A 25,252-nucleotide genomic window follows, 5' to 3' on the forward strand; every position below is an offset into this window, starting at 1 on the left:
CCCGAATGCCCCACCAGAGATAGTACTGGGGAGGGGGTGGCCCTCTAGAGGGCCCTGTAAGTGGGTCCCTCAGCATGGTGAGCTTGTGCAAGGACTGCCCAGCAGCAGGGCCAGTGGGTTCTCCAGCCACAGGCAGCTCCTTGGCACCTGTGTGTTCAGTCGCTGACACCAGAGGCACAATAAGAAAGACGCACTCTGGGCCCTCGGGCCACCACCGGCTCCTTGCTCATCGGCTTCTCCTCTCTCTAGCACAGCACTCCCTGCCTGAGGCAAGAGGCGCCCTGACAGCCTACTGATGTCCGTGCATCTGTCGGTCCAGCCTCCTCGGCTCTGAGGCAGGAGACTGCAATGTCCCAGGCACAGGACTACGAATGCAGGGCCCATAATGCCGACGCACAGGAGCCCCGGCTGTCTGGGCCAAGCACACGGTAAGACGAGCTGCGTGCCCACGTCACGGGCTAGGGTGGGGTGGACTTGATCTCCTGGCAATCACGCCTGTCTGGGCAGCCTGGGGTGTTGACACCCACTGTGGGGGGGGGTCTCCGAGTGGGGACATGCTGCCCTGGTGTTTCTGGAATCAGGAGCCCCGGGGCTCTGTACCCCACGGATTCCCCCCGCCCTGTGGCTGTAGTTCTTACCTTCTGCCCAGCTTTTGGCCTTTCTTGGAAATAAGGCAACTTTGCAGAGAAGTGACAAACATGCATGTGGTCCAGTGAGTATAAAGGCTGTCAGACCACCAACAAACAGAAGCTGCAAAGTCACAGAGCGCGCCCTGCCCCCTGCCCTGGGCGTTCACTGGAATCGGCACGGTGCCGCTGTGCTTTCTGCTGTCTGGGCCTATCCGGGTGCGCATCTGGTCCCGTCACCCCTGCAGCCCTGCTTCCTGTCAGGTCCAGCAGGTAGAACAAGAGCATGTGCACATGGCCCACATCCAGCTGTGCACACACATTCACGTGTCCACACATCTATGTGCCTTTGTACACACATTCTCGTGTTCGCCCACAGGGTTGGGTCCTTTGGTTTGGAGGTGCATGCTCCTGATTCCATGGGACATGTTTAATGCTCTCTTCTGGCTCCCAGTGCACTGAACAGTTCCTGGTCTTGCAAGTAACCCTTCAGACATCTCTGTCTCTGTTAGTCTGGACACCAGAGGGAGAGCACATCAGGAATAGGAAGAAGCAGAATTTGGGGCCAGTCTCCTCCACAAACAGCTGCGGCCTTCGCCTGGAGACCAGAACCGGCTGATGCCCCGCCACCATTCAGAAGCACATTCATCAACGATTCTATATAAGAGTTCTGATCAAAATGGGAAAGCTACAAAACAGACTTCCAGATTCTCCAATGAGTTGGACTGGGCAAATTCTGTTGACATCTAGGCTTTTTAGCGCCAGGAAGGGTGACAACCCTGAAACTATTACCCTGAGATCAGGCTTCAAACCAAAAGTATTCCCTGAAGTCATCTTAAAACCACACAATAGTTTAGTTTCAGTAAAAAAGGAAATTTAAAAAAGGTCTGCCTTTGAGCATTCTGCTCTCTTCTGAACTCTCTGTGTGGCCTTAAACATGGTCTCTGGATCGATGGCCATTTGACAGGTGATATGGAAGCTGAGAGCCCAGGGGGCCTCTGTGAGTGGAGGAGGCTGAGAAGGAAGACGCACCTGCTCATATCCTAGGAGCTGCTGTGTTGGTACGCTGGTCTGTGAACATTCTCAGCAAGAAAGAAGAGACGCATGGACCACTGGGTCCAGTTTGCGTGCTCCCCTCCCCCTGGAATTGCCACTGCTGTAATGCTGATTTGTTGTTTAAAGAAACTTCCAAAGGTTTAAGCTGTGCCAAATGGTTTCTTCCACACCCTACTGGGTGTGGAAGAAACGGCTGGTGGGAAACACACATCAAGTACGTAAAATCCCCAACATGATGGAGCCACTTGCCTGTGTAAGCAGTCAGCCCACAGAGGATGAGGGGCGTCCCCACTGCCATCAAGAAGAGCTACCTAGAGCAGAGCCTGTCCTTCACCCAGGAGGCCAGACTGCGGACAACACAAGGTGGCAGCAAGCATGCCAGCATCCTGTGGCAGTGGATCCAGGAGATCGTTGGGGACAGTATGGTGGGCCCCCTGCCAGGGGTCTTGTTGGCAGAGAGAAAGGCTTAGGGCACTGTAGCACATGTCCAAGAGGGGCCCAGGGCCCTGCACTGAAGAAAGTAGTGGTGGTGGTGGTGGTGGGGATTCTTCTCTGTGGGGAACCTTCTGGACCTTGTCTGTGAGAGTCTCCTGGCTTTGATCCTGATCCTTGTGGCTTCCCAGTCAGCCCCATCGTACTGGTGAGCCTGGTCCGAGTTCTGTGTGGACCTCTGGGAGTGTGTCCGCCGGCTCTGGGTTGGACATTGGGGCCCTTCTGATGCTTGGACGTCACAGTCGTGCTGCAGGGACAGCCTTGGGCGTGGCCATTGTCCAGTTGGGGGTTAGAGGTGCTTCTTGAGGAAGTGGGGAGTAGGGTCACTGAGTTGCAGGGCCTGGGTGCTATTAGCAGTCCCCTCCAAAGCCTCACCAAGTTAGGGCCCCTTAGAGGTGAGTGGTGGGAGCCATGTGAGGCATGTGTCATCACTTCCTGGCATGAGCGAGCTCTGCCCTCACGCCAGTGGCGTGGTCTGTCCTCGCCCGCGCTTTTGTGTTACGGCTGCCGGCCCAGGGATGCTCCTGTGAGTTGCGTACAGGGCAGAAAAGGGCAGGAGGCGGCGCGATGTAGGGGGCTGCTTTGCAAAAGTTTCAGGGTTTTAGTGGTCACCTGTGCCACTCTTGTAGTGTGTTGTCTGTGTTCTTGGTTCTCTTTGAAGACTTGCCCTTGCCCCGGGACCAAGGCCCATGCGTGCTTCGTAAGCTCTTTCTTCACCAAGACCTCCGGCCCATATGGACGGTCTCTGTGAGGTTTCCATTTCTAGACGACCATCCTGGGTCTAGCACTTTGGTCTCTCCCCAGTTCCTGGCTGTGCCTGTGTCTCTCCTGGTAGGACAGCCCCCTTAAAGCTGCTTCCCAGCACGGCCTGTGCGCCCACCCTCCCATCTGGGTCCAGCACTGTGGTGCACAGAGCGTCCCTGGCACAGCTCTGCAGCCTGTGACTCCCACTGGCTGACACGTGGGCTGTTCCCAGTCTCGTGGAGTGCTCACGGCCTGCTGTTGCCACTCTTGTAGCCCGGCCGGTCCCCATGGTTCTGGCCGTGTGGGGGGACTGATCGTGCTGGGAGCCCTGAGTACAGCTGGGTGTTGGCACTGCATAGCTGATCTCAGCCTGACTTGGATTTTCTGAGTTGGGAGTTTGGGGATGAACAAAAACGTCGTTTTCATGTAACTAGTCTACCATCTCCACCTTTCCTTCATGAGCACTTGAGTTGCTGTCTGGAATGTCCTGTAAACGCTTTGAGATGCTACTGTCTTAACTCTCCAAGGGAGTGTCATTGTGGTCTCTTTCTCTCTGACTGTCTCAGGCGGCACCAATTCCAGCCTGCACATCCTGTGTACACACACACACACACACACACACACACACACACACACACATCTCCCCTCCCAGGGTAAGACCTGGGCACCACTGTGCCTCCTCAGCTTCCAGTCCTGCTGTCGTCTGGCCACTCAGGTGCCCACCCCACTCTCCTGTACAGCCATTCCTTGGCTGAGCTGATTCTGACTCCCAGTGACCCTGGAGGACAGAATAGAATGGCACCTCAGGGACCTGAGACTAAGTCCTCACAGAAACAGGTGGCCTCAGCTCTCTCCCCAGGAGCAGCTGGCTTCCGACCTCTGCCCTTGTGGTGAGCCAGCAGCACGTCCTGTGCTGAGCCACCAGGCTGCTTGTTGGTTTACACATGTAAGTGATAGACTGTAAGTGACAGAATCCTTCCCAGAGCAAGTGTCCTGCTGTCAGGAAGAGCATGTGGCTTCTGGCGCCCTCCCCTCCTGTCCCTTGGGCCTACCCTCTTGGTCTTTGCCACGCTTTTGCTCCTGCTGCAGTGGTTCCTCGCCCACTCTTTACTGAGGGTCTCTGGTGTTTCCGCTCCATCTCCCACCGCCCGCCAGCCTGGCTCCCATGTCCAGGGCAGAGCGATGCTGTAGGCCAGGGACTCGGACACCAGCCCTGGGGCCGCTGTCGGTGACCCTGCCGTGCTGTGGTTTAGATGCCCAGTCTGAGGCCTCGGCACCCTGCTGCACTGGCCTCCCTCCTGTGGATACAGGTGTGCACGGACCATGGCCGAGGTGCCAGTGCCCTTGGGCTCAAAGAAAGGTGCAGTTGTGACTCAGGTGTGAGTGGTGGTAGCAGGTCCCCTGGGCCTGGAAGACAGACAGGTAGACGGCGTGGCCAAGCTCAGAGGATTGTTTTCTCCTTTGGGCTACGATGAATAGTCCTGCTCTGAACATTTGCGTGTTTCATTCTTAGAGTTAGAATTGTCTAGCTCTAAGGGCAGTTCTGTGCTTACCTTCCTGAGGATGCCTGAGTGCTGCACCACTTCACGTCTCAGACGAGTCTCCTTAGCCTCAGCAACACGCACTGCGGTCTGACGTCTTCACCTTGCTGTCCCAGTGGGTGTGGAGGGCTTTTCCCTGCCGATGGTGAGCATCGTTTCATGAGCTTCCTGGTCTTTGGTCTCTGGAGAAGGACATGGTGCTGGAGGAAGTGGGAAGAAGGAAGACTCACTAGGGGAGGGACTGGCACTGTGGCTGCACCAGGGACTCAGGCAGAGCAGATGGTGAGGACGGTGCAGAAAGGGTCACAGTGGGTCGAACTCCCTCTGACACCTCAGTACCACAACAACATGGGCACTTGTGTATCTCTGAAGTCGTCCCTCTTTAGGCCTTTTGGCTATTTCCAAATTGGGCTGATTATCTTTAAGAGTTTTTTTATTATCTTGAAATGACTTGCAAATATTTTCTCCCAGTCCGCAGGTAGTCTTTCTCAGTGGCGTTCTTCAGCACAAAGGGATTGATTCGGCAGCTTCTGGGTTTGTTCTGGGTGTGTCCGTTTGGCATTCTAGCAAAGAGAAGCCACCCACCTGCTCGCCAGTCTTGAGGATTTAGCCTTGTTTTTATCTAAACGTTGGTTTGTTCTGACGCTGAGACCTCAGTCTCTGATCTACTCTGCATTCATTTCTGTGTGTGGTGTGACGTAGGGACCCCTAACCCCCTTAGTTCTGCACGTGGGACCTGGCTGTCCAGACTGCCTGTGCAGAGGCGCCCTCTGCCCTGAGCCACCATGTGAGAGACTGGGTGCGTTGTCACGGTGCCCACCACTTGGCGGTTGCCTAGAAGACCCTGGGCTCCCGTTACGTTAATGCCAGAAAGAGTGACTTGAATGTTGTCGGCAAACATTCTCAGAATCAGGAAGGGCTCAGCATCTGGGGAAAGCTGAGGAGAGGTCCTCTGCCTACTTGTCTTCCTGAGAATCTTGCTTGCAGCAGGCTGTCTTAAGCCCTCAGCCAATGCGTCTACCTGCCAGGACCCCCAGAAGAAGGAAGCCCCTGTCTCCCAGCTTGTCGCCAGATAGCTGGTTTTGTCCTCCCCATCAGCTCTGACCCCTCTCCAAGCAGCAGGGCCCTGAACCCCAAGTCCCAAGCTGCTGTGCAACTTCACCCCCAACCCTGCAGGTGTCACAGCATCTTGACCACACTTGGGGCCTTCTCTGTGCACCCACCCCCTGCCCCACCTCCCACCCTAGACGGCCAGAGCTGGAGGCGGAGGCTTTCTCTCACCCTCACCACCTCCACCCTCCCACGGACTGAATGAAGAATCAATCACTAGCTAGACCCGCAGGTGCAGGTGACACAGACAGAGGCCCAGCTCCTGCCCCCCTGCCCCCGCTGGCCGGGTCCTCACTGCCCTCTGGGGCCTTTTCTAGGCAGCCCTTCCCCAAGCCCTGCATGGTGCCCCCAGGTGCCAGGCCCTGGGCCTCCCGGGGGGATGTGTGTCTCGGCACAATGCGGTGCCAGGAGGTGGCCAAGACCATCTTCCTGAAAGTGGGTGTCCTGCCCACTTGCACGTGAGGCTGCTATAAAGTGGGAGCAAACAGCCATTCTTTGTGGAAAGGAATTAATCCTGAAACTCAAGTGCAGTGTATTTTTTGCAGTATATTTTAAGCATGAATAAGAACTGCTGGTAGAGTTGGAATGTTTATTTCTTGCTTTTTGTTGGTTTCTGTGCGCCTAACGATGGCTCTGCAGGGTTCCTGTTAAGTGGGGTGTTGTGCTGGAGACGTGGGGGATGCAGGCGGCCAATAGTTGCTGCTTGGGAGCTGTGAATTGGGGAGGGCTTCAAGGGTGACCACCCCGAATCCTGAGGGATGGTCATTGTGCCACCGAAGCAGCCCCTGGTGTCTGGAGTGATCGGGTCAGGGGTCTCTCTGGCTCTTCTCACTGTCTCCTCACCCATGTTGTCAGGACCCGGGGATCTCCCCGGGGAAGACGGAGCCCAGAGACCAGCCTGGCTGCACCACTCTCCATTGTCCTGCACTCGCCCCTCGGAGGCCTGCCAGCAACAGCATGGTCCTAGCACCAATTCCACCAGGGGCCGACAGCTCCCCGGGTGGCCAGTGTGATGTGAGGGTGGGGATGGGGTGGGGTGATATCATGCCTTCCTGAGCGTGGGGTGGGGCTGCTCAGGCCCAGAGCCCCTCCCTGGCAGCCTGGCAGGTCCCCACCCCCTCCCTGCCCCTGCTCCATGGGGGCTGAGCGGAAGGGGGGCCCCTGCCAAGATGATGACTGGGGAAGAGGAACAGATTTTCCTCATTATACAGTTTACGAGGACAAAATTAAAACTTGAGAAGATGGAGGCTGTGGACTGTTCAAGATCAACTGCATCTTAGCTCCCTTTCAGAGATGCCGAGATGGTCTGACGCTGCTGTGACCCTGGGTTTCAGGGACACAGCCGTTGCCATCTGTCCTTGGGTCTGTGTTGTCTCATAGCAACTCTGGGACAGCTCAAAGCACCAGCCTTCTTCTGATCCAGTGCACCACGGGCTCCTTCCTGCAACCCTTAGCACCCACGCTCCCACCTGCTGTCCCCGGAGCCCAGCTCAGGCACGCCAGGGTGTGCGAAGGCTTCCTGTGTTCCCAGGGCTGCCCGGAGACCCAGCCTGCTGAGCTGACCCCACCCCGGGGATCTCCCAGAACTCAGGGTGGGAATACCTGTCCCCAAGGCCACAGTGAGGACTGGAGGCAAGCAGGGCCTTTCCCTGCCCCATCTTCCCACACCGCCAGCCCTCCTGATACCTAAAGGAGACCCACTTTCCAGAACCCTTGCTGGGCTGGGCTGCCATTTGGCCAGAGGAGTAGGACAAGGGCCACCGGCTGGGGTGCCTGGGCAGCAGGAGTGCAAGATTCCGACTCCACTACCTGCTGCCTGCCACGCCTGTGGGACTTTGATGCCTCCAGGCGCCTGCCACCTGCCTCCCCAGCTGCCTTTGTTGCCCTCTGTTGGAGATGGTGGGGGTGCCTGGCCTCAGGCCTACACCTGGCAGGTTGGAGTCTGACACGTCTTGTGGGGATGAGGTGGGGGGCTCCTTCTGCCTTCCCTTAGTGCTTATGGCTGACAGGCCGTGCTGTGGGGGGTGTCTCCATGACCTCCCGGCTGTCCACGCTCCTCTTCTCTTGCTTGGCCATCCGGCTTAATGAGGTTGGAGAAAGGCCCCCCTTACCCTACTGTGAGCCCACAGGCTTCTGGAGGCTTCCACTGGCCCAGACACAGGCCCCCAAGCCTACAGGGCTGGCTGCTGCTGGGTGGGCGTGCCTCTGCACAGGTCTGGGACAGCAGTGGGGCCAGGCGAGGCCAGCCCAGCGGAGTCACGAAGGGTCACTGGACCCAGGCTTCTGATCTGGTAGAGCCAGGTCTGGGGCCCTAGCCTCCTCTGACGATGTCTTTGCCCTCCTCCCAGGCTGGAGTGGGTGGAGATCATCGAGCCACGCACACGGGAGCGCATGTATGCCAACCTGGTCACGGGCGAGTGCGTGTGGGACCCGCCGGCTGGCGTGCGCATCAAGCGCACCAGCGAGAACCAGTGGTGGGAGCTCTTTGACCCCAACACGTCACGCTTCTACTATTACAACGCTGCCACGCGGCGCACTGTCTGGCACCGCCCACAGAGCTGCGACATCATCCCTCTGGCCAAGCTGCAGACCCTGAAGCAGAACACCGAGTCGCCCCGCGCCTCAGCCGAGAGCAGTCCGGGCAGGGCCAGCACCGTCAGCCGAGAGGGCAGTCCCGGTGCAGCCCCGGAGCCCGAGCTCGATGATGCTGTTGCCACCACCGACAGTGAGAAGGTGCAGGAGCCCCTGCTGAGGGCCACCCGGCCATTTGGGGTCACCAAGGAGGAGCGGGGCAGCGGCAGGTAAGCGTGCATGTCTCAACAGCTCTTGTGGGCTTGGGAGACCTGCAGTGAGCTGGAAGAGGGGCCCCTCTGAGTAGCCCCCTCAGTGATGTGCAGCTGATGGACCGCCCTCTCTGCAGGCGAGGGTAGCTGAGGCGAGGGGGCCCCGGCCCCTCCTCAGGCGCAGCCATTTGGGGGCATTTGGGTAATTGCTCAGAAACTGCGGGGGTCTTTGTTGCAGTGGTTGGTTCTGTTCAGGGAGCTTGCCAGAGGCTTGGGAACAGGGCGAGGCGGGGGTGGGGTCAGAGAGGCCCAAGTTCGGCCACGCTGCTGTGATGCCAGCTTCACCAACAGGTCTCCCTGGAAGTGGGGTGGTGTCCATGCCCCCTTTCTGCAAACAGAGCAGCCAGCCTGCCTCAGCCCATCCCCCAGCCACCCTTGCAGACAAGGGCGCCACTGTCTGCACAGTGCCCCCGCCATGCGGCCGGGTCAGCCTGCGTCCTCCTCATGCTTGGGCGTTGGACAGCCCTCCCTGACTTTGGCCGTCACCTAGGACTCCCCGTGCTCCCCAGCATCCCAGGGGCCGTGAGTGCATGGCAGGCGGGGCTCAGACCATCAGTGAGGCACCGTGCCCTCTGACCTCCCTTCTTGACCCTGGACTCCAATGGGGCCTGTGTGTCCATGGGCCTGCCCCGGGCAGCTGGCACCTGCTATACCAGCTCCTTCCTGTCAGTCAGTGACACTGACGAGTATCACTGCTGTCCTACGGAAGAGGAGGAGGACTCTGCCGTGCCCCCTGCCGCTCCCTGCTGGCCCAGCCAGCAGCAGACACTGCCCCTTCAGGGGCGAACCACTGCGCAGCCAGGCTCTGGTCCTGCAGAAGTCCAGCTGCTCGAGGGACAGACTAAGGAGTGAGCCCAGGTGTGCAGCCTGGGAGGAAAGGCAGGGCCGGGGTGCGAAACCCTGAGCTACACTTTGGAGCCCCTTTGCCACTGTGAGCAAAGACGCGGGCCTGTGGGGCTGTGACGCTGCGGTGACGGGGAGCTGCTGAAGGGTGGGGGCTCTGGGGCCCATCGGGGCCAGGCACAGGGCTTCCACTCCGGACCTCAGCATGCAGCCTCCGAGTGTCATACCCACACCGGAAACCACCACAGAAAATGTGTGGCCAGGGCTGAGACCTTACTCGGGGAGGGCCAGGTTCCGTGGGGCACACCCATGTGGTGGCAGCAGTACAGGGCGGGGTGCCACCTCCGGCTGGCAGAGCAGAGATGGAAAGATTCTAGCTGCTCAGCGTAGCAGAGACCTTCTGAGGAGACACAGTGTCTGTGCCTTTGTGGAGAGGTAAGGTGCCCACCTGAGCCTCCAGACAAGCATGGCACCCCCAGTGCCCCTGTGCTCAGGTGCAGGCTCTCGTGGGGACTACAGGAGGAGCCAGGAGCAGACAGGGCCTGGCGTGTGGGCTGTGTACCACCTGCCCAGGTACACCGTGCTACTGACAGACCGTTTCTCGTGTCCTGGCTCTGACCGTCCCGCCAACTCATTGTAGGCTTTGTGCACCTGCCCTTTGTGTGCCTGGTACCCTCTGTGCCTTGTTCCAGCCGACTTCCATTGACTGCCAGTGCTGCCAAGGAGGGGCCTGGGGCCCAAGGGGCCCAAGAAATGTGGATGCAGGTGCTATGGGAGGTAGAATGGGGAGGGGTGGGCGTGTAAGGTCTGGTCAAGCACACACTCTTGTGTTAATAGGAAAGTACTAGAATGCTTTCAAGGACCCACATGAGTCAGCCCAGCCTCTCTGCAGTCGGGTCTTTGAGCTTGGTTCTGAGAGCAGATGGTGAAGTGAGACCAAAGAGGAGGCCCTCTTTCAGTACAGGACCCGGCACTGGTCAGACGGGAGCCTCGTGTGCTGCAGCTCTGCCTGAGAATGCAAAGCTACAAAAACCAGGAAACGCATGCATAAGGAAACGCCAGGAAAGTTGTGCTTAGAGATCTTGGTGGTGGTTTCCCCATCTGCGCAATCCACTTGCTCTTGGAAAGCAGCAGAGTGGTCTGGCGCAATCTCACTGGGAAACCGCTCGTCCAGCCCGCAGGCTGCTTTTTGTTCCCTAGACTCAGCCAACATTTGTAGGAATTTAGTTTGAGTCCCCTGTGGTTGCCAAAAGTGCTAGTTTTGGTGTGCCCTAACTCAAAGAGTACAGAATGCCTCAGGGGAACCCCTTCCCATACAGAGATGGCACGACTGCATTGAGGCACGGAGACTGGGTGGAGGCCATGCTGAGAGACAGTAGGCTAGCTGGATGCTTTGGCTTGGTAAAGGTTCCTGTGGTTTTGTGCCGGCACCTACCCAAGTCCACCTGGTTTGACTTCTCCAGGGAACCTGGTCTGCAAGGGTGAGAAAGGGGCACAGGGCGAAGAGCGGTGCCTGTGGGAACTCCCGGTGGTGTGTACTCTGCTAGACGTATTCTCAGTGACAATAAACGTTTAGAAAGGAGACAAGCATATGAACACAGGGTGGCCCTCACTGGAAGTTGATCTGTGTAAGTGGCTGGGCAGCTCATGAGAAAGGCCGGTCTTTGTAGCAGATCGTTCTGACAAAAACGATGATCCTCAAAGGTAAAAGTGGACCTCCACCGCTTCTTGACCTCTGCGTCATAAATGTGAACTGGATTTATAGACCCCATTGTCTTCCGACCTCCAGCTTGGAAGGACACAAGAGCTCCACTCGTAAAAGAAAACATAATAAATCAGACTTGGTGAAAATCCTCAGCAGTGCTCTTCCAGAAACCCTGGAAGGTAAACAGAGGAGCAGTTACTAAAACCAAGCTCACTACCTTCTAGTCGATAGTGGTCATGGTGGCCCTCCAGCATAGGATGGAACGGCCCTTCTGAGTCTCTTCATGGGCATGGAAAACCCTGTCTTTCCCTGCAGAATGGTTGGTGGTTTTCAAACTGCTAACCTTGGAGTTAGCAGCCCAGGGCTCCTTAGACCAGTTATTTAGGTGAGGACAAAACATGCGCATGGCAGAGGCCTTGAGTCCAGAATTTAAAGAACTGCCCAAAGTGACGAGACACACTGTCCAGTTTTAAAACTCATAAAAGGCTGGCTCTTATAACAGCCGACAAGGAGGCCACCCACCACTAGGCAAAATATTAGCATCTCCGTCGTCCTAGGAGGCAGCTAAAGTCCCTACTGGGTACCTCTACACAGCCTAGCGAGGCTCGAACTTGTGTCTGTAGCAGTGTGGTAAAGACTCCTAGTGACCTGCAGCTTCCGCTTGGTTCTGGAAGGAATAGCCTTGGCATAGGTTCGTAGGATGACTGCTGGATACAGTGCATTTCCCCAGGTTTCCTGCCACAGTACCAAGCCTGTGCTCCCGTGACCAGCCTCCCTTGCACCTTGACCAGCTTCACGAGGAGTTCTGCAAGACCAGACTCGCTGCCGTCAAGTCGATGCCAACTCATGGTGACCCCATGGGACAGGGCAGAACTGCCACTCTGGGTTTCTGAGACTGTAACTCTTTATGGGAGTAGAAAGCCCTATCTTTCTCCCAAGGAAGGAACAGGAATTTAAAAATAAACCCTTGATGCTAGAAACAAAGCCAGAGATGGCATGATAGAATTTTGCAAGACCAACGACTTCTTATTTACAAACATTTTTTTTTTCAACAACACAAAACAAATCTTTGAGCATGGACTTCTCCAAAGTGACCACACTAAAATCAAACTGAGCACATCTCTGGGAAGACAAGATGCAGAGGCTCAATATCAGCAACTGCAGTGAGGCCAGGGACCAGCTGTGACTCAGTTGCTCATGTGTAAGCTCAGGTGGAAGCTGAAGAGAATGAGAGCAAGTCCCTGAGAGCCACAGTGCAACCTGAGTCTCTCCCACCTGGATTGCGAGAGCATCTCAGCAGATTAGATTCATGGAACGCTAATGACAGAAGACCTGATGAGGTGTGGGAGGACATCAAGGACATTGTGTATGAAGAAGACACATGGCCATTGAAGGAGAAGATCAAGCGTGGATGTCAGAAGAGGCGCTGAAGTGTTCTCTTAGCTGTAGGGTAGCTAAGACAAATGAAACAAATGAAGTCAAAGAGCTGAACAGAACATTTCAAAGGGTAGCTCAAGAAGACAAAGTGAGAACATATTTGGGGGAGACGACTTGGGAGAAATCTTTCTGTTTCCCACAGTTCTCAACCTTCCTAATGCCGCAGCCCTTTAATATAGTTCCTCATGTTGTGTGACCCCTAAGAAAAACAAAAGAAGACAAGTGAAATATTATAATGCAATCAATGTCGAAGAACTGGAGTTAGAAAACCAAAAAGGAAGACCATGCTCAGCATATCTTCAGCTGAAAGAGCTAAGGAAAAAAATTCAAGACTTGAGTGGCAATTGTGAAAAATTCTTTGGGCAAAATTCTGAACTATGCAGGAAGTATCAAAAGAAGGTGGAAAGGAGACCCAGAGTCACTACTGAAAAGAACTGCTCAGCATTCAACCATTTCAGGAGTGACCTTATGAGCAAGAACCAGCGGTGCTGAGGGAGGAAGTCTAAGCCGCGCCGAGAGCATTAGCACTATGAACAAAGCTCCAGGAACTGACAGGTCACCAATTGAAATGGTTCAACAAGCTGATGAAGCACTGGAAGCTCTCACTCGTCTGTGACAAGACAGTTGGAAGACAGCTATCTGGCCAACTGACGGGAAGAGATCCATATTTGTACCCATTCCAAAGGTGACCCACCCAAAGGCTCAAGGTATAGAACATTGATATCACCTGCAAGTCAAATGTTGCTGACCATCATCACACAACAGTGACAGCAGAGCACTGGGTACAGGGAGCTGCCGGAGGTTCAGGCTGGATTCAGAAGGGATAGATATCATCGCTGATGTCAGATGGATCTTGGCTGAAAGCAGATATTGCCTTGTGTTTTATTGACTGTTGCAAAGGCATTTGACTTTATGGATCACCGCAAACTATGGACAGCCTTGAGAAGAACGAGCATTCCAGAACACTTCATTGTGCTCATGAGGAACCTGCACGTGGATCAAGAGGCAGTTGTGCCAACAGAACAAGGAAACACTTCATGGTTTAAAATCAGGACAGGTGTGCGCCAGGGTAGTATCCTCTCACCAGATTTGTTCGATCTGTGTGCTGAGCAAATCATCAGAGAAGCTGGCTTACATAAAGAAAACTGTGACCTCAGGATTGGAAGAAGGCTTATTAACAGCCTTTGATATGCAGATGATGCAACCTTGCTTGCCGTAAGTGAGGAGGCCTTGAAGCACTTGCTGAGGAAGACCAAAGATTGCAGCCTTCAGTGTGTATTACGGCTCAATGTAAACACCTCACAACTGGACCAATACATGACATGGGAAGTGGAGGAAAAATGGAATCTGTCAAAGCTCTCGCCTTACTCGGATCCACAACCAATGCTCACAGGAGCAGCAGTTGAGCTTTTTACAAATTCATTGCGTTAGGTAAATCTGCTGCACAAGACCTCTTTACGGTGTTGAAAAGCAAAGATGTTACTTGGAAAACTGGGGTGTGCCTCACCCACGCCATGGTGTTTTCAGCGGCCTCCCATGCTTGTGAAAGTCGGACCTTGAATAAGGGAGACTAACGAAGAACCAATGCACTTGAATCGTGGCTCTGATGAAGATGCACGAAGGTGCCACGGGCTGCCAAGAGACCCAGCAAACAAATGTGCCCTGAAGAAGCACAGCCAGAGTGATCCTTCCAGGCAAGGGTGGCACGCTCGACTCGGGGACTCTGGACCTGGAGACAGACCTCATGCTTGGTAAAGTAGCGGGGCAGTGAGAGAGAGGAAGGCCCTTGATGAAATGTATCGACACGGCGGCGGCGGCGGCAGCAGTGGGCTCAAACATCAGAGCAGTGGTGGATGGTGCGGGACGGGGCAGGGTTTGGTTTGGTTGCTCTGCGCCTGCACTGACTCAGACATGGAGCAGCCACAGGGCCGATGACACCGGAGCATCTTTGCAGGTGCTGAGGGCTATTCGAATGGCCTCTTTGGGGAAATATCTGCTCGAGTCTTTTGCTTTTGTTTTGATTGCTTGTCATTTAATTTCTGAAAGTACTCGATTTCAAAGTATTTTACAAAAAAAGAAAGTATTTTACAGCTAGTTGCATTTCTTACTGTGAGCAACTTGTTCACCGGTTCACTCACTCTGTCGGCCACTCAATTTGTCTCTAGTGTATTTACTATGTACAGACCCCTGTTCATGGAATTCTTAGAATTAGCTGGGGTGGTGTTTAACTCTCTTTAAACTCTGTTACCAGTCCCTTACTCTTTGATTAAAAAGAAACACACACAAAATAAAGTACAAAAATTTTAAAAGCCCTGTTGGATACTTCATTAGAATTCGACTAAATTTCTTACTTTAAAAGGAAGAGATAGAGCCTTTCATCCATATTTCCCTCTCTATTCTAGATTCAGGGCTTCTTTTAAGTAAACTTTAACCATTCATTTTGGTTCTGTGTGTTTTTTGCTAACATATGCAAGAAATATTCTTGGTCACTTACTGCTTTCATGAAAGTGAACTTTGGAAAACAAAAAAAAAAAAAAAGAAAGTGAACTTTGAATCTATTGTGATTCCCCCCCCCACCCCCCCGCACTTGTTACTGCTGACCAAAGAAAGCCAGTTCCTGCAGTCTATAAGTGGGGGCTGTTCCTAGGCTCTCCTGATAGTTTCAGGGAGTTTCCAGTTGATTCTTGTGGGTTTTCCAGGTTGACAGCTAAGGACAGTGTTATCTCTTTCTATAGTAGATTTACACGGCTGGCCTTTTATCTGAGCTTATTGCATTGACCAGCGTTTTCAAAACGATCCTGCCTCCTGGAAAAGCCGACGAGCTCATTCTTGATTGGCGTGCCTCACTTGCAGTGCTGGCCACTGCAGAGGCATTTGGGTCTAATGATGTATATTCTTAATCAGATTAAGTACTCTTCTACATCTGAATGCTTGAGAATTACGTAATTAGTGTCCTAAGTAGATGCCAATTTGATCATGCATTTGGACCTCTGTCAGGGTCATCAGCTGCTACCCACTACACATTTGTTCCCACAGCACTCATGGAGTGCTGTGTGCTCCAGTGCCTCGGTGGGGAGCCCTCACGGCGCTCCATCACTGCTCCCTCTGTGCGCCCTGCCTAGCCACCCTGTCACCGCTGGTGGAAGCTGGGCTTCCCGGGGGCCCGCCCCTCAGGCCATGTGCGCTGCCCATTAAGGGAGCAGGCTGAGGGGGCCGGGCCAGGGAGAGGGAAGAGGCAGTGGTAGCTGCTCTTACTCGGACATGTGCCTCTTCTCTCCTGCTCTGCACTGCCTTAGCTCCTCCCCGCCGGATGTGTTCCTGGAGAAAGACTGTGAGAACTACCGGGACTGCAGCCCGGATGGCCCACTGCTTCACTACAGGTAGGCCGGGGGGGCCCCCCTGCCAGAAGGTAGGGGCCATGGGGGTGCTAACTGAGTCAGACTTCCTCAGCTAGACACAGACACGGGTGGCACCGAGGACAGTGAGATGGCCCATGGTCCCTCCGCACAGTGCAAGCCCCTGCGCCCCACCCATGGAGGGCAGGGCCTGCTCTACAGTCCGGCCAGCTCCTAGGTGAGGGAATTGGCATCCGGGGATGCCCTCTGTGTGAGGTCCTGGAGAGCCCAGAGGAAGGGCGGTTCTCTGTACCCCCACCCCCAGGTTGGGTGGCTCACTTGTTCAGACATGCTGAGAGTGAGCGGGAGTAAAGGCCAGCACAGATGGGGGCAGCATAGACCCTGTGCAGGCTGGGCCACGTGGGCAGTGGGTGCAGGGATCTGTCGCTCAGGTTGGAAACCAGGCCAAAAGCTCAGGAGGCCAATCATACACGGAGCCATCGCCCGGCAGGGTGCTGGGCACAGGTGTGGGGCGGCAGGCTGTTACGCTTCTATTCAGCTGCAGGGTGCCAAGCAGAACTGTCAGGCAGAGTGGCGCCCCAGTTGGACAAGGCTGCTGTCTGCTCTTAGCCTCGCCAGAGCCACTATGCGTGAAAAGTGGGTCCCAAGGCGCTCGAGTGCCTTGTTGGGTGGGCTGAGGCTCAGGGCCCTTCGGTCCTGGAGTCTTTGTGCCTGTCCGCCTCCTTCCGCCTGATGTCAGGTGTGGGGCTGCAGGTGGGGCAGAGACAGGTCCCCGGTGCCCAAGGGAACCCTCGGGCCAGAGAGGTCAGGCCCTAGAGGAGCCTGCCCTCAGGATGGTGTGGCCTGAGCCAGGGTCTCATGGGAGCCATGCTCCCCTCTCCCCTCAGGGCTTCCTCGCTTCAGTGGACCACGGGGACCAAGGAGCGCATGCTCATCAAGGTCACTGGCCGGGAGCCCAGCTTCCTCGCCCCCCAGGGCAACGGCTTCCCTACAGACAGCCAGCCTGGGGCCCGCACCCGCAGGCCCTCTGGCAGCCAGCACTCCCCTGGCCTACAGATCTTTGCCCCCGACTCTGATGGTGCCGTCTTCTTCCCTGAGAGGCGGCCCTCACCCTTCCTAAAGAGGGCTGAGCTCTCGGGGGGCTGCTCCCCACTCCCAGGCCGTGGGAGCGACACCTTCTGCGTTCCGCTGCAGGCCCAATCCCGCAAGCCCTCCAGCGACTCCCAGCCTTCCTCCCCACGCTATGCCTACGAGCCCCCCCTCTACGAAGAGCCTCCCGTGGAGTACCAGGCCCCCCTCTATGATGAGCCCCCTATGGACATGCAGTATGAGGCCGGCGTGGGCTATAAGGCCGGCTCGCCCCAGAAGTCACCTGTGCGTAAGCCTCGCCCCTTCCTGCAGTCTCCCAAGCACTCGTCACCCTCACCGTACCAGCAGCTGGTGCTGACCAGACAGAGGGGCCCTGAGCGCTTCATGAGCTTGGACTATAGCCCTGCGGGCAAGGAGTATGTGCGCCAACTGGTCTACGTGGAGCAGACTGGCTCCAGCCCCAAGCTGCGGGCCGGCCCACGCCACAAGTACGCGCCCAACCCCGGAGGTGGCTCCTACTCACTGCAGCCCAGCCCCTGCCTGGTGAGGGACCAGCACCTGGACACGCGGTCCGGGGACTACAGCAGCATGGAGGGGCCTGACTTCCGGCATGGCCCCCCACCCACACCACTGCCCACCACGCAGGACGACACCATGTCCTGGTCCAGCCAGCAAGGCACCATGTCCTCGGTTGGCTGCTCCCCCGGCCCCCGCAAGAGGAAGAGCAGGAAGCCGTCCCTAGGCCAGGACCCCAACACCTCGTCAACTGATGGCTCGGGGGACCGAGAGCCCCTTGGCGAGCCCCTCCTGGCTGAGGAGCGGCCCCTGTGTGGGTCTGGCCTGGCTCCCTTGAAGCGTGCTGAGGGCCGACTGGTCGAGGCAGAAGGGGTGCGAGGCGCATGCGAGCCCCTCCTGGCACAGGCGAGGCTGGCCTGGGAAGCCCAGCAAGCTCACCACCACATGAAGCAGCGGGGCAGCTGGGACTCGCAGAAGGATGGCTCAGGCTATGAGAGCGACGGCGCGGTGCCCCTGCCCATGCCAGGGCCCGTGGTGCGTGCCTTCAGCGAGGACGAGGCTCTGGCCCAGCAGGAGAGCAAGCACTGGAAGAGGGGCCCCTTCGAGAAGCTTGGCTTCCCCCAGATCCTGCTGGAGAAGAGCATCTCCGTCCAGACCAACCTGGCCTCCCCGGAGCCATACCTGCACCCCTCCCAGGTGAGGCCTGGCTGGGGCCCCATCATCAGGCTCGACAATGGCCCTGCCCCAGCTCAGGGGACCTGAGAGGTCCCTCTCGCAGGGATTCCCTCTCCCAGCTGCCCGCATTAGGGACCAGGGGTCGAGGGGGGCTGCTTCAGGATAGGGTGACGGGGGCCCGGGCCGTCCGGCCCGAGGGTGTGGGAGGGTGGGGGGAGGGGGACCAGTCTGCTGTAACTTCCCCCACCCCTCCATACACACACACACTCCCTGCTGTGGTCAGCTGACTCACCCCTCACTGCCCACTTGCCCTCCCCAGTCTGAGGACCTCGGTGCCTGTGCCCAGTTTGAGAGCATTCGGCAGGGCCGCAGCATGATGCCCAGCGCCAGCTGCGTCTTCCCCACCTTCACGCTGCGCAAGCCTTCCTCGGAGACAGACATCGAGAACTGGGCCTCGAAGCACTTCAACAAGCACACGCAGGGCCTCTTCCGGCGCAAGGTGTCCATTGCCAACATGCTAGCCTGGAGCAGCGAGTCCATCAAGAAACCCATGATCATGACCAGCGACCGGCACGTGAAGAAGGAGGCCTGCGAGATCTTCAAGCTCATCCAGATGTATATGGGTGACCGGCGAGCCAAGGCCGACCCGCTGCATGTGGCCCTGGAGGTGGCCACCAAGGGCTGGAGCATGCAGGGCCTGCGGGACGAGCTATACATTCAGCTCTGCCGGCAGACCACCGAGAACTTCCGCCTGGAGAGCCTGGCGCGTGGCTGGGAGCTCATGGCCATCTGCCTGGCCTTCTTCCCACCCACGCCCAAGTTCCACTCCTACCTGGAGGGCTACATCTACCGCCACATGGACCCCGTCAATGACACCAAAGGTAAGGCCTGAGCTCACCATGGCCACAGCACCTAGTTTAAGCCTGAAAGACCCCTTTGCACCCAGGGTTGCTCCAGGTAAGGTCGGGCCATGGCGAGAGCTACTTGCTGTGCTGGCCGCACCTGCCGCCAGCTGTGCCAGAGGAGCAGCAGGTTATTTGGGCAGCACACTGGGTGGACATTTCCCCACGAAGGCTCTGCACTCTGAACTCCAGCCTGTTTCTTCAGCCCCAAGAAGAGCTGCGTCCATGCCTGGCTGAGGGTCCCAAGTACCCCCAGGGTGCAGCCTGACTGGCCCTGGAGACTGGGCTCTCTGGGACCCCGGACAGAGGATGGCCTTGCCAAGGTGGTACAGTGAGTGCAGTGTCAGGCACAGACAACCAAGTTTCAGGTACACCTCACTAGCTGGCACTCTGGCCAGCGAGCCCTAGCCCTGGCCTTCAGGGCCCTGGGAGGTCTGCCCCCCACCAGCTTCACAACTCCCCTGCTGTGCATGCTATCCACAGTGGCTGCTCCTGAGGAAGAAGTTAGTGGACGAGTGAACAGGTAGCAGATGGACAGGCCACAGGACCAGGCAGCCTAAAAGGGTCACTTGAGCAGGTGTTCGGCCTGGCAGTGGCAAAGCTTGTACCACCTGTCCCAGTGCTGTTTGTCCAGCCAATCGTGTCAGTGGGGCTTGGCCACTCCCAGAGAGCTGGGAGGCAAGTCCAGCTGTGGGGTATGGGCTCATGTCTGGCTGTGACAGCCTGGCTTGCCCTGCATGAGACGCAGCTCCAGGTGGGCTTCTGCTGGAGGCAGGCCTTCCATGTCCATACAGGGTGGCAATCCCACCTCAGATGGCCTTTGTCTAAAGAGGCCTAACCAGCTTGGATCGTTGTCCTTCCTTCTCAGACCCATGTGGGTTACTACACAACTGCTCATTGTCAGGGAGGTCTACTGTGTTGTCCTTAGAAAAGGGACTGTCTTTGATAAGAAAACTGAGGCTAGGAGGGCAGCGTGGCTGGTAAGAGGTGCACTGAGCCCAGCTCCTGCGCATGGCTTTTCATCGTCCTGGTTCACCTGGCCAGCTTTGGCTGCAGGAGCCTGTACTCCCCCATTGAACCATCAAGCGTCACACCATCCAAAATAGCCGGCCCCATCCCAGGCCACATGCGCACCCTTTGGCTTCACGTCTTGATCCAGGTACAAGCTGGGGCTGTCATGGCTTGCCTCGCTGCCCTCTTTTAAAAAGAGGATCTCCTGGCACAGACACTGCTGAGGTGCAGACACAACAGATTCTGAGGTTTTAATCACCTCTCATGCTTTCATTCACTCCGTGATTTCTCTGGCTTCCAAATGAGAACAGCAAGTTGAATGTGTGCATTTACTTGAGTGTACTCTGCCTTGAACTAATATAATAACAGTGGACTTTTTTAAAGGCAAGAAATAAGAAATCAGAAGAGAAGTATAGGTTTTGGAACTGAAGACAAGGGAAATTTGAATCAGAGCAGTTGTTGGAGGAGGATTCATAGCGCCTACATGCTCTTGAGCTCTACATGAGTTGTGATCAACTCAATGGCAAAGGGTTTGGTGGTTTATTTGTTTGTTCTTTTCATACTTAGGTAAGAAGAGTCTAGCCTCAATCCTTTTCGACTTTAGGAAACGTTGGTGAGGGGGAGGGGAAGTGAATGCTACCAGAGTAAGCGGAAGAAAGGCGATGAGATCAGAGTGTGGAAGTCATTGAGAGGGGTATCGCAAATAGTAGAGAAAATCAATGAAAATAAAAATGGATTCTTTGAGAAGATTTAAGAAAATGGATACATCTTTAGCTGGACTGATCAGGAAGAAACAGAGAGAAACATAAAAGAGCACCATCGGGAACGAAAGGTGAGGTTCCGTAGATTTTGGAGACACTAATCAGGGAGCGCCATAGGCCAATTTCTCGAAAGACAGAAACTACTCAGGAGCGGTCATCTGAGGAGCCACCACCTGTTGAAGAAATGGTTTGGTCCTGAATAACTTCCACACGGGAAATTCTAGACCCAATGGCTTTGCTGGTGAGTTTCCCACACATGTACTTGTATCACAGTTTTATCAAAATTCATTCCTAGATCCAGGTGGGGGAAATATTTCCCAACGCTTTCTATACCCAAACTGGAAAAGGACTTTATAAGAAAATAAGGATGTTAACCTTTTTTGACAATATTTTAGGAAATCGAACCAAACAATAGATAAAAGTATGATGTGTGTTGACCATTCAGAATATAGGCAAGGCATGTAAGATGGGTTTGTCATTTGGAAGTCAAGCAGCACAGCACACTGTTGACAGAGCGACAAGGAAACCAGATGATGTCGCAGTAGAGGTAGGAAGAGAATTGGACAAAAGCCTACATTCATTCATTCTACTAAAAACTCTAAACCAGCCAAGTATAGCAGGAACTTCTTAAGCCTTATACTTTGGTGAAAGGTTGGATGTTTTCCCCTTATGTCCAAATCGTACATTTAGTCAGTATGCTACCGAAATTTCTAGCCAGTGCAGTGAGGCAGGGAAAGAGAACAAATCTGTCCAGGCTGGAAAGAAAGAGAATGATGATCTTTCTTCTCAAACTCTGTGATCCTCTATGTAGTATGTCTTAGGGAATCTACCACCTGCCCTTCTTCCCACCCCTCCCCCCCTAAAAAAAATCCAGGACTAATAGTGAATTTAGCAAGACACAAGACCAAATACATTTTTTTTAACTCTATATACTAGTAATAAACCACTGGAAATTGAGCTTTTTTTTTTTTTAAACAAAAACACTGCCTTTGATTCCAACTCATTCTGTGTAGTATGTTGTTACAGGAGCACCAGCCGGCCTCAACCCTTTCTCCAACAGAGCATTTGGTGGATTTGAACTGCCGCCCTTCATGTAGTTAGCAGTCCATTGCCTAACCCACAGTGCTACCAGAGTGCTTTACAATTTATAACAGCATTTTAAAATTCAATAGGCTTAGGGGTAACTGTCAAAAGATGTGCAAATCTACTGAAAGCTGCAAAACAGTAATTAAGAGAAACCTACATAAGTGGAGCAATATCTCATGTTAATGATTCTGTAGGCTAAGAAGTGTTCAAAATTTAGTTCTTTTTTTAGTTTTAGTTCTATCCAAATCATTCTATAGATTCAGTACTAACCATGATCTCAGTAAGGTTTATTTCACGGTGTATGTGCATGTGGAGGCGGGGGTGGGGTAGGACAGGAGGAGTCGACATGCTGATCATTCATACGAAGCACAGAAGACCTAGTGTAGAAAAAGAAGCAAAACTCAAGGGTTAATAGTGCTTGACTTAAAGACTTGTGGTTTTGGCATCTAGGTGAACAGTAATTTGATGGAACTGAATGGAGTCCAGAAATAGACGCTCACGTACATGGTCAGTTTCCTATAGAGGTGGAAAGGCCTTCCAGCAAAGAAATGATAGTCTTTTCATTAAATGATGGCTAAGACATTTTGATATCCATATACCAAAAATATAATAAAAACTTCAACCCCTAGTTTGCAAAGCTTAATTCAAAATGGGTCATAAACCTATATATAAAACCTAAAATTATAAGACTTCCAGAACAAAATGTAGGAGAAGATCTGTTTTGTTGAATGTGGCAAAAATGTCTTAGATATAATACCAGAAGCATGATTCATGAGAGAAAGAAATTTATAAATTGGACTTCATCAAGATTAATCTTTTGGTCTTCAGAAGTCCCTGTGAAGGAAATGAAAAGGCAAGGGGAGAAGGCTACAATGATCCATGTGGTACTTACGGAGTGAGGCTGGAGCTAGCAGTCGGAACCCATGTTTAGCTTACTAGAGATGCATATGAACGTAAAAGGCATTTCTGGATAGGTGTCTATGCAGGGGCTGGGTGTTGACACAGCCATTTCCTTGCTCCGTCACTGAGGGGCCTGGAAGCAGAGACACCCGACAGCCCCAGACATGCCCAGTGCCCAGATCTTCGGTCCAGGGCTTCTTCCAACAATGGCTAGCAGATTAACCAAAAAGTGAGGAAGTTCTAGGGCGTGAGGGTGGACAGGAGTGATAGAGGTATGTCAAAGGGACGCAGAGCCAAATGGAAAAGCTCCCAGAGACGAAAGCTAGTTGAGCAACAAAATAAAGCGTTACAGCCCAAGTACAAAATGAGTATCTATAAGTCCATACTGTTTATGCATACATGATAGGCAGGTAGCTGAGAACAGAAAAGTCTGTGCAGAATTCCAAATAATTTACTTAAAGATACATAATAGGTACTGAAAGATACTTATAGAGGATAACTCCCCACTCTTTAAGTGTGGGTTGAACAGAGTGATAACTTGTAAAATATAATATGGAAAAGAGAGACAAAAGAGTAGCTGTAGTGGAGAAACGTGATAAACACTACCTCCACAGCAAGATGTTAGGTGGAGGTGATGGGCACTTGACATAATGTGGTCTCAAGACCCCTCACGCTAGTCTGGCCATGAGAAAGCATCAGTTAAACCCCAGTGGAGGGACATTCTACCAGTCCCTTACCAGTCCTCCTCAGAGATTGTTGAGGAGCAGAAAGGAAAAAGGGTAGATGAACAGAGCCGGAGGGATCTGTGGGGCTCCAGCCAACATGCCAAGGTACAGGTTTTGGGAATCCCAGAAAGAGAAGAGTGAAAGGGAGGGCTGTTTGAAGAAATGGTAGCTAAGAATCTTTGAAATCTGATTAAAGACAGGACCAAGAAGCTCAACATACTCCAAGCAGTATAAATCCAGAGATCCACACCAAGAGACTTAGCCATCAAATCATCAAATTCCAAAGACGAGGAGAAAGATTGTAAAGCAGCAAGAAAGGAGCTTAGCACATACAAAATATCCTCAATTAAAAAAGGAAGGGGGAAAAAAAACCCAGTTAATTTCTCCTTACAAACTGTGGAGGCCAAATCAGTGGCAAGAATTTGTCACATTGCAGGATACACAACCAGCACGCACAACTACGTGGTGTTTCTGTGCATTCACAAGGAACTCTCTGAACAGGGAGTTGAGAGGTAACTCCAGTTACAGTAATACCTAACAAGAATAAAAAAATCAATTCAAAATGGATCAAAGATATAACTGTTGGAGTTAAAATTATACAACTCTTAGAAGGAAACAAAGGAGACCTTGGATTCGGCAGTTCCTTAGTGTGGGAACAAAAGAAAATAATAAATTGGGCTTCATCAAAATGAAAAACTCTTGTACATCAAAGGGCACTATGGAGAGTAAAATGCTTGCACAGCAACCTTGTAGGACAGAGGTGAATTGTCTCTGTGGATTTCTGACTCTGTAAGACTTTACAAGAGTAGAGAGCCCTGTTTTTCTCCCAAGGAGCGGCCAGTGGTTTCAAACTGCTAACCTTACAGTTAGCAGCCCAACCCATAACCACTGCACTTACAATGGAATGTTTTCCAGCCATTAACTCAAAAGCAGATTAACAGGAAAAGAGCACAGTGCCATCAGAGCAGCCCCTCGCCAGGAGGCCAACAGTGGGCTCTCCATAGGAACTATGCAGGCCAGATCCAGTGACATTGAAATGGGAAAGCTCTGGAAGGGAGAAAAGAGAATTGCCAACACAATTCTATACTCAGCAGAACTAGCCAGAGGAAATCCAGGTGTCAGGGCCATGGGGTGATGGCATCAGTGTGGTTTTCACTCTCCGGACACCTGAAGCGGCCCTGGTCCCTGCCCCTCCATAGACCACCTGGACCAACCCTCCCCACCCTGGGGCTTTGAGCCAGCACTCCACCCCGCCCCCCGCCCCAGTGCCAGGTGCTCACCGTTGTGTTTGCCCCCAGTGACACAGCATATTAAAGAGCTGCTGGAGAGGAGCGCTAAGAAGAAGTCCAAACTGAGAAAGAAAGCCAAGCCGTGTGTTGGAGAGCCAGATGGTAGGGGCCTCTCCATGGCCCAGGCAGCGGCTATGCCTGGGTCTAACTCTGCTCTCTCCACCTCGGCCACCCTGGCCTCGCCTCTAACTGCTTCTGGGCCGGGGGTGGGGATGCTAACCTTGGGCCTGCAGCCACCTCCAGTGAGGGTGCGGAGCCCCCAAGTCCTACCCAGAAGAGGGCCTTCTTCTCTGCGCTCCAGTGTTTCCAGCTTGCATGCTTGGGGGCGGGGTGGGGGTGGGGTGGGGGGTAGAGTCGGCAAAGCCTCCGGGGCCTCAGGTGAGTGTGTGTGGTAGGCCTGGCTTTGTGGAAGGCTCACCTCCTTTGTGGGAGGGGTCCTCTGTGGGTAGCCATCTTCCAGTGGGGTAGACCCAGCTCCTCAGTCTGAGGACCTTGCCTTCTCATTGCCCAACCTGTTCTCTCATCTCCTGGCCCAGGGCAGATCT

At 54.1% G+C, this 25,252-nt stretch overlaps 1 protein-coding gene across 2 annotated transcripts in view; it reads left to right on the forward strand.

Moving 5' to 3' along the window:
• Window positions 1-256: 256 nt before the first annotated feature.
• Window positions 257-25,252, forward strand: part of ARHGAP39 (Rho GTPase activating protein 39) — a 29,964-nt gene continuing 4,968 nt past the window's right edge. The window contains exons 1-6 of one of the 2 annotated variants that reach the window (XM_004697345.2): window positions 257-428; window positions 7,918-8,370; window positions 15,694-15,777; window positions 16,641-18,054; window positions 18,353-18,914; window positions 24,717-24,809. In XM_004697345.2, the coding sequence (XP_004697402.1) occupies window positions 349-428; window positions 7,918-8,370; window positions 15,694-15,777; window positions 16,641-18,054; window positions 18,353-18,914; window positions 24,717-24,809 (2,686 nt within the window). In that variant the 5' untranslated portion in view covers window positions 257-348. The remainder of the gene's footprint in view (window positions 429-7,917; window positions 8,371-15,693; window positions 15,778-16,640; window positions 18,055-18,352; window positions 18,915-24,716; window positions 24,810-25,252) is intronic. The other variant, XM_013007353.3, reaches the window with a different exon arrangement.

The sequence above is a fragment of the Echinops telfairi genome, unplaced genomic scaffold, assembly GCF_000313985.2.
Source record: "Echinops telfairi isolate 266 unplaced genomic scaffold, ASM31398v2 ScPeMD7_1;HRSCAF=3_0, whole genome shotgun sequence".
In the NCBI taxonomy this organism is placed as follows: domain Eukaryota; kingdom Metazoa; phylum Chordata; class Mammalia; order Afrosoricida; family Tenrecidae; genus Echinops; species Echinops telfairi.